Consider the following 9,949-nt stretch of genomic DNA (forward strand, 5'->3'; position numbering starts at 1 on the left):
TGTTGTGAAATGTGAATAAACCGTGAAGTCACGCGAAATAACGTTATACGCGACGCTATACAAACCAATTACATAATCCTATCCAACATGTGTAAAGGCACACACAACATATTCCAGTTAACGGTATATTTTTTTAATGATTCGTTATGGCGTAATCAATACTTCCATGAGTATAAATTGCGTTCAGCCTCTCTCTCTGGAGGAGCTTGTCTCGGCTCATGCGGGGGGCCAATCAGAGAGGGGCTTCGCTCAACCAATCAGAGAGGGGTCTGCAGAAATGGGAGGGGTCTGCAAAAATAGAGTTCAACCAATCAGAGAGGGGTCTGCAGAAATGCGGCTACGAATTGTAGAGACGCGGCGATGTCACCCCTGTGGCAGCGGGGAAAGCAGTGGTGATCCCAGGGTGCGCTCCGCGCAGATGAGAGCCGTCAAGTCTCTGCTCCGGCAGAGACGGGCTTGGGCGATGGTCCCACGGGCAGGTGTAGATCCCACAGTGGCAGTGGGGTAGGCGGTTCTCTGCTCCAGCAGCTTGGTCAAAGCAATGAAGAACAATAATCCTTGCCCGGAGAGTGGCACTGCGGGCGGGGTGTAAATCCCCCGTGGCGCTGCTGCTCCGGTGTAGATCCTCCGGTGCGGTAGTGCACGGTTGGTCCTGACGTTACTATACTATTATTAGCACGGGCAATAAGTGCTCTATGTCGACGCACAATTACTCACTCCACGTGGTCTTTGACTCGTAATGAAGGTTTACTAATGAATAGAGAACGATACGACAAACAGACGTATTTAGGATAACACGAGACTATATTGGGGCAATGCGAGCCCTGCTGTACCGCACGTTACGTAGTGGGTAAGGCTTTACTTGGTAACTGAACCAGACTGAACTGAAGACGAACTGAAGAGGAACTGCAAGGAAGGGGTTCTACATTTCTTGCGCCATATATATATGTACCGTGAACAAATAGTACCTATCTCATTTCTGTCGCCTCTCGGTCTCGTAGCCGTGGGCGAAAGCGGGCATGCCTGGGCAAGTCCCGGCGGTAGCCTTCAAGTCAGCTCGAGGGGGCAAGGCTTTACTCGGTACCTGGCGCCAGGGGATCGCTTCCAATAGGGGAATGAATATTATGGTCTGTTCTGTAGACTAAAGGGATATTCCGTGCATATTGTACAAAGAATATACAGGGGATATCAAACGATATGCAAATATTATACATGGGATCTCAGGCAATAAATATATATATTCGGTTTAATCTGACCCTTTGTAACAGGGACGCTTAGCCAGTACTCATATAACTAGGTTATATACATAACCTTCCGATCTATGACCATAATATCATAAAGTTGTCATGAGTTGTCCTGGTATTACAAATCGCAAATGCAGGACACACGCATACCAATTATTTAGTTTTCCAGACACACACTGTTCCAAATATTATAAAAAATATTTCCACTACTCCAAATCAAGAAAAAACGAATTAATACAACACGTATCTTTTGATTGCAGACATGGTAATTGTGTCAGTTTAACGATCAGACACAGAAAACTATGTTATTGGAACCGGGCGGTATCCGCTCATCCTCCTTGTATAGAAACAGCCCACAACCTGTTATTTGTCATCCTTATTATGAATAATTCATTAGCGCATAGAGTTTAGAAATAAAATCTTGAATATGGGCCAATTTGTAGCAGAGATACGCATTCTTTTTTAAAGATTAGTTTCCGACATTCATAAGTATCATGCTTAACGTTTTTCTGCTCTATAAAGCTGATTTTGTTTTCATAACAATAAGATTAGATTAGATTAAACTTTATTGTTGGAGAACATATCAGTCTACACGCTGCTTCAATAGAACATGTGATTTAGCAGGTGAGGGAAGGTGTGCGCAAAGTCTGCTGTTCTACACTCTTAACAAAAAGGGTGCTAAATAGTAATAAAATTGGTTATTTAGCTTATAATCATCTGCAGACTGCGATTTTTTTCAAATGATAAAATAATAATAAAAAGAAAATGAATAAAACAGGCAAAAAAGTTTATGTACCGGTATACTGTAATACTGTAACACTGTTATGTAATAGGCCTACTGTAAATATATGCAGATGATAGCCCCTGCCATGTTCAATTGTGTCTCATAAGATGTTGCACCAATTTCTGGGGGGTTGATATAATTTGTTACACAGATTTGGTGCAAGATATAAAATATAACAAAATATAAGATGGTCAGAAATCCCTTAAAAAGGGAGGGGGGATGGGGTAGAAGAAAAAACAAGAGGTAAAAAGTACCAAAAAAAAGCAATAGAAAAAATACAGAGGACATGACCTCATTGTCCTCAATGGCATCATGGGAAATGGGCACCTGTTTTCAACAGTATTACCTTGAGTAAAAAATACCATACTATATATATTTACAGTACAACCATATCTATTTAGTGAACTTAATGAATGAATAAAAAATGAAAGCTAATGTAATTTAAAAAAGGAATGACATTTCCCACATCATGCAGTATAGCTCAGAATAATGCAAATTTTCTTCAACATTTAAAACAAATGTATTTACATTTTACTTTCTTCATAAAGCATAGATCTGATGCAATAATCACATAATGTACAAATAATGTGAAACTCCCACACAGTTCGTTTTTGTAATTTAAAGCTCTATCAATAATATTAATTTGTAAATAAAATCGATCTCCAACCCCATTGTTTATTTTGTTTTATTTATTTAGTTATGTTTTCATTGCTGCAGTGTGCCTACATTAAAATATATTCTAAACATTCATTTCATGTTTCAATAAATTGTATTCACGTTTATAATGTTTCAGTCAGACAGGGAAAACTGATTGCGGTGAACATATGAAATACATGAAATGAAAGAATAACATTGAACATTCATGTACTGAATAAAGTGAACAGATAAATTGTGTACAACTGTAAGTATAATGTGATCAACATGATATAAAACGCTGTAACAACTTGATAAGAATGTACAATAAACAGACATTATGATACAGTAATGCATTGGTAAGATAAAAGTATGACGTAATTATTTGTGATTTTTTCTTTTTTTATAACGTCCCACCCAATCCCATCCCACATGCAAGGTGTACAATGTCCCACAAACAGCAGATAAGATGCCCTGAAGTCGGTATAAAAGAATGTCAGAGGGCCTGACTGAACCAAACAGAAAACATGGCCTTCCTGTGGATTCTTTCCTGCTTCGCCTTTGTTAGTGCTGCCTACGGTAAGTTATGGCACTGATACTGGTAGGGTTGGTTTCCTGAACAGGAAAGGGAACCATCTAAGTTATTGGACATCTGCATTGCAAAGGTTTTTAGTCTAGTACGACATTTGATCCATAACAGAAAACTCCTCTTTCATGATTTTCAAATCACTTTTCATGCTACTGAATGTCTGTCCACTGTCTGAGTGGTCATCATAGCTCAATGCTTATAGATATGATATATCTTTTGTTGTCTACCATCAGGTTGTGGCGCCCCAGCCATCCAGCCGGTCATCACTGGCTATTCCCGTATTGTCAACGGTGAGGAGGCTGTGCCGCATTCCTGGCCCTGGCAGGTGTCCCTCCAGGTACGGTAACAGTAGAACAATGCCTCAATCCCTGTCTATCTGTAAACATTTTATAGTAAGAGTTACTAGTTATTATTTTCTAAATAAAGAATTAAACATAACATTGATCTACTTCTCAGGACTGGTTTGGTTTCCACTTCTGCGGAGGCTCTCTGATCAATGCGAACTGGGCTGTTAGTGCTGGCCACTGCAATGTCGGGTACTGGCCAGTTATATATTTTATTATCTTATATAACTATTAGACTTATTGGGCTGTGTACCATCAAAACACAGTTCTTGAAGCTGAGATCAAAGGGTATGGCTTATGTATGTCTCCCTTGATGTAAATTATTAAATGTATTTAATAAGATACCAAGTATTAAGTCAGTCATGTCACAATTCCACCCTGACAGGACCTCTCACCGTGTGATCCTGGGAGAGCACAACCGCCACCACAACACCGGTGCTGAGAACATCCAGGACATTAGGATTGCAGAGGTATGTAGATAAGCATTCCACATAATATGATATAAATGAAAGGTGAACATCAAGTAATATATTTTGCATCAACAATGCATCAACAATTACAAAAAGGTGTCCATAAAGGTGTTGGTAATTTAAAAAAAAAATTATAATCAGACACCATACAAATGTCAGGGTTATCAGTCTAGTTAGCCAAAATCACTTTAGCCTATACCAATTGAAATAATAAATTACTGTATTTTGCAAACCTATCTGTAATATTGACTTTTTCCTACAGGTGTTCAGGCACCCCAAATATGATTCAAACACCATCAACAATGACATCGTGCTCATCAAACTGTCCAGGCCTGCCCAGATGGGCGAGCATGTGTCCCCTGTGTGTGTTGCAGAGACTGGTGACAACTACCCTGGTGGCATGAAGTGTGTGACCTCTGGCTGGGGTCTGACCTACTCCACTGGTGAGCAAACTGTGGATTGAACAAATACGTTGCATTAGTGTCCTTTTGGCTATAGCAGTTTTTTCCAGTGTCTATATTATAGCTGTTTATTCTGGCTCCAAAAAAAACTAAAGTTTCTACTTTAGCTTGTCTATTCGTTTGTATTACTAGCTGGCTTTATTTTACTAGCTCTAAATACCTTGGTGCAAATAATTTGTTAAATTGAACAATGTCAAGCCACGCCCCCTTTTCTTGATCCTCCAGTCACAAGAAAAGAGGGCAGTGTTTGAGATAGCTCAATTAGTGTCTGATTAGTTAGTGTCACATGCAAGTTATGTTTGCTCTACCCAAACACTTGATAGGTTGCTCATGTGGAGTAATTTGGTTAGACTTGTGTTCAAGGTCACAGACTATAGCACTAACCTTCATGCTCTCAAGGCATTATTCTTTCCAATAGTGTGGTGACATGAATAGGGTTCAGGGCTGATGAAAGTAAGGTTGTGGGTTCAAGTTCCAGCCAAAGGGCTGTCGTAAAGTAGTGTTATTGTCCAGTAGGCCACTCCGGACATGGCAGTCTTTGACATCAAGGCCACCTAATAATCCCTCTCCTCAACTGCCTGATATTAAACCTAGTTTCCCAAGCCTTTCACCCAGTGTGCACTGGCAACTTGAGAAGATGTTTGTCCACCAGTGCTACACATTGGTGTTCGAGGAGACAAGTTACATTGTAAAGCTCTTTGTGTCCTAGTACTAGGAAACACTATACAATGCCATTATTCATTCATGTGAAAAATAGTACAATGGAAATCTAACACACGTTTCAATTTTTCAGCTGACAATGCCCCCGCCCTGCTCCAGCAGGCTAGTCTTCCTCTGCTGACCAACGATGAGTGCAAGCGTTTCTGGGGCAACATGATCACTGACCTGATGATCTGCGCTGGTGCCTCCGGTGCCTCTTCCTGCATGGTGAGCTTGAAATCACACAAGAGACACAATCCCAAAGGAGAATCAGTTGTTCCTCTTTCAGTACAAATATGGTACATTATCAGAGTTGATTATTACATTATCACACCAAGAAGCAACAGCTAGCCCGGCTTACAACAGAGTGTGACAGAGGAGTTTTGTCAGACTTTGGTCAACATGTTACTAGGGAAATTAACAGGTATACTGGTACTGTAGTGAAATTAATGTTCCTTTCTTTGTGATTCAGGGTGACTCTGGTGGTCCCCTGGTCTGCGAGAAGTCTGGTGCCTGGACCCTGGTTGGTATTGTATCCTGGGGAAGTGGAACCTGCTCTACTTCCATGCCCACTGTGTACGCTCGTGTCACCGAGCTCCGTGCCTGGATGGACCAGACCATGGCTGGCAACTAAAACAATCACCATGACCATTTTTGGTTTTACCTTTCAAATCAATAAAAAAAACATGATTGGCTACAGTACATACTGTATGGGTAGTGGTTTATTCATTTATATAATCAACATATATAAAGTCAACAATTTTATGACTCAGTTTTATGACTTTGTGACTTAATATTAAAGGTGCACTAAACTATGTAGGAGAGAGATTTGTTTACATATGGAGAGTCTGCTATTTAGTTTACAAAACATTTTCTATACTTACTAACTATCTACTTTTTGGAATTATTTATTTTATGTCACCATACATCTAAACAAAATATATTTGAAGCACTGTCAACTCAACTCACAGTCAAATATAAGACTACTTTGAATAATAAATGTTTGTGGACACAAATAAATTGTGGCTAATTTGACTTTCAGGACAGATTTGGGGGGATACCAATGCCCATATAAGGAGTCACCCATGTCACACCAATGTAAACATTTTTATTTTTTTTTATTCCTTCTGCTTTTTTTGTCTGGTCATGCACTGTTAAAGTTAGAGGTTCTATGTAGGATTGCTAGTAACTGTCTAACTGCATATATAACTGTTTCCAATAGAGGGCGCTCTAGGCGGAGCCACTCCTGATACCACCAGGTGGCGAGTATAAATATAAATAAATAAACGTTAAAGAACGCTCTCTACATACCATCGTTCCCACAAGGACTATTCTCTGTAATAGCTGCTACTGCAAGCGGTGCCAAGGTATTCTTCGATAAAGGTAAAAATGTTCTTGTAGAGCCTGATGGTACACGGTTTGACATAAAGATGTACCAGAGAATGTATTATCTGCAAACAGAGTGTAATGACAACGACAAGTGTAATGATAATAATGATATGTGTAGCGTGACGGTCAGTCACGATATTCAGACATGGCACGAGATCATGGGTCATTGTAATTACGAGGATTTACTGAAACTGCAAGCAGTGACAAAAGGCATGCACATTGAAGGTGAAAAGCGTAGACCTGACAAAAAATTTGTAGTGTGCAAAACAGGGAAGTTTACTCAATCGAGAAACAGAAATCCCACAGAAAAAGTAAAGGTACCACTTGCGCTAGTTAACACGGATCTAGCCGGTCCAGTAAGCAACGAGTCCATAGGAGGCTTTAGATATGTACAATCTTTTACAGATGTGTGCACAGGAGCAGTGTTTGTTTTCTTTCTCAAAGCAAAGAGTGACACACTCCAGGCCACGGAGAAATTCCTGGCAGACGTAGCCCCTTATGGTAACGTAGGATGCTTGAGGTCCGACAACGGAACCGAGTTCACAAACAGAGAGTTCCAATCACTCTTGAGAAGGTACAAGATAAGACACAAGACGCCATGTCCATATCCCCCACACCCAAACGGAGTGGCAGAGAGGAAATGGCGCACCCTTTTCGAAATGGCTAGGTGTAAGCTAGTAGACAGTAACTTACCTAAGAGCCTATGGCATTATGCGGTGCAAGAAGCTGCTTACACCAGAAACAGGTGCTTTAATAAGCACACGGGCACCACCCCGTATACAGCGCTGACAAGAAAGAAGTGTAATCTAGCTAGAATGCACCGATTTGGATCAGTGTGTTATGCGTACCTGCAGGACAGGGGAAAGCCCGAGTCCAGATGTGAAAAAGGACTCGTTGTAGGGCACGACAAGGGAAGCCCCGCTTTCCTAGTTTATCATCCCGGTAAAGGGAGAGTGCAGAAACACAGGCTAGTCAAGTTTGTCACAAAGACAACACGTGAGAGTGGGACACAGTCAGAGGAGCCAGAGCTGGACTCCAGAGTAAGGTGTGAAGAAACAGAGACACCTCAGCCCAGTGAACTTAGCACGGTCGTGCAGGCAGACAGTCAGCCACCCCCAGAGGGCGATGACGAGGAGCACCCGAGGGTGATGTCAAGTGCCCCAAGCAGTGGGAGGTATCCCTCAAGGGAACACAAACCACCAAAGTATCTGACAGACTATGCCCGGAAAGGGAGTGACGAGGATGACAGTACACTTACCACCGTTGATTACTGCTACAGGGTAGTCAGTGGGGTACCCCCGACCTTTAAAGAGGCCATAGTGTCCCCCGAATCAAGTAAATGGGAGAGAGCAAAGGATGAGGAGATGAGGTCCCTAGAGGACAACCACACCTTTACTCTAACCAAGTTACCAGAGGGCAGACAGACAGTGGGAGGAAAATGGGCGTATTCAACCAAGTTACCAGAGGGCAGACAGACAGTGGGAGGGAAATGGGTGAATTCAATCCAGGAGGGTATTGAAGGCCACGACAAATACAAAGTATGGTTCGTAGCTAATTGCTTAAATGCTGAAGGAGGGTACTCCATGTTTAAATACTGAAGGAGGGTGGCTACACTGCTTAAATGCAGGAGGAGGATACTCCAGGTTTAAATACGGGAGGAGTAGAATCCAGGGCCCTCATTTATAATTTTTTTTCTTAGAAAGTATTCTATTTTCATACGTAAGCACAGAATTTAGAATGTGTGCACGCACAAAAAAAACTGGATTTATCAACCGTGCGTACACAGGTCCTATGCTCCTCCGTGTTGATAAATACCTCTTTGTTCTACCGTCAATGCTCGTGCATGATTATCCATATATGGTCATGAAACACCCCCCATGGGATGTGAAATAATGGACTGACCCGAGCGGAACTCTGAGAAACTACACGGGAGATTGTTCACTGATGCACTGTCGAACCAAGAAGACACAACCGGTGTTATGGGATAAATAAAAGGCTGACTTGTACACGGTGATGTCAGATATCAACGGCTCCCTAAGATGACAGCTCAAACTACTAATAAAGACCGTTCGTTGACCACTGTTTGGCGTTGGTGGTGTGTCATTATAACCGTGCTGTAATATGAATGCCATTATGCCTTTATTAGTTGTGTTCGATTGGCTATAATATGATTTTTAGAGGCATCTATTTCAACAAAATAGATGCCTCTAAAAATCATATACTATTAGGTAGCCTATATGAATTACATATAATAGCAGCCATAGCCTACATTATGCAACAGTAACTTGCGCATATATAATAGCACAATGCACAGCCCTGCGAACCCTGCACAGTAAACTAACTTGATCATTAATCTAGCTGTTGTATCTTTACGCTTATGAAAACATTAAATAATATGTTTTCATTGCATTAATAGCCTATATTCTCAAATGGCATTTAATGGCTATCTGACTCCTCGTCGCTATCCTTGCGGACGGACCAGTGTATACCTTATGTCCAGAGCATGTATGCTTTTCATTCATTTAAGACACATTATTGCAAGGGTTTTGTAATACACATACACTCTGTTCTCATTGCAATGCGTTTTTTATTCTTTCTTATACAGTAGGAAGGGGGAAAAACACTATATCGTGGGTGTTCATATGACTTGTATTCTGCTTAAAGCTTCGAAATTCCACTTGTTTCATTTAACGTAAAGCCTTTTAAATATAATCAAAACGTTCCCGTGTTTCTGCGGTCTGTGCGCAAAATAATAACGAGTTGAGCTACGCAGAGCGCAGTCAGTCAGTACACCCCGTATATTCCGATAACGCTATATAAACCATGCTGCATTCATTCGGAGATAAAGACCTATTATTCCAAATGCTATTTATAGGGTTTTGACCATAATTACACTACTGTTGCTATTTTACAATGAACTATAATGAATTACGGTTCATACAGAACACGCCAGTGTTGAAACTAATGCACAGAAGCTTATTTCCTTGTTGTAATAATATATTCTACCAACGGGCGCCAGCTACGCATGCTCCGAGCTGTGCGTAAATATACGCACAAAGTCAAGCACAAGTTCAAATTGATAAGTCCCACACTTTGCTTAGAAATTATCGTACGCAGGGGTTACGCACACATCTGTGCGTACGCAACGTTGATGAATGAGGGCCCAGGTTTAAATACCTGAGTGGATTCCATGTTTAAATACTGAAATGGATCCTATGTTTAATCCCATGTTTAAATACAGATGTGGATGATTTACCATGTTCTAAATGATTTAATTATGTGGAAAAGATCCTGAGATGTTTTGACTGATGTAAGAGATGTATAGAAAAGCTGTGG

General features: G+C 40.9%; 1 protein-coding gene across 1 annotated transcript; it reads left to right on the forward strand.

The window, feature by feature from the left end:
* Positions 1-3,188: 3,188 nt before the first annotated feature.
* Positions 3,189-5,858, forward strand: LOC311247211 (chymotrypsin A-like; the record flags this gene model as incomplete). The annotated part of the gene is made up of 7 exons (XM_084337547.1): positions 3,189-3,240; positions 3,484-3,587; positions 3,707-3,786; positions 3,980-4,064; positions 4,327-4,507; positions 5,319-5,452; positions 5,697-5,858. 7 exons carry the CDS (start codon positions 3,189-3,191, stop codon positions 5,856-5,858), a joined length of 798 nt encoding a protein of 265 aa, XP_084193673.1.
* Positions 5,859-9,949: the final 4,091 nt, after the last annotated feature.

This window comes from Notolepis coatsorum (assembly GCF_963971535.1).
Source record: "Notolepis coatsorum genome assembly, chromosome: 20".
Lineage (NCBI taxonomy): Eukaryota > Metazoa > Chordata > Actinopteri > Aulopiformes > Paralepididae > Notolepis > Notolepis coatsorum.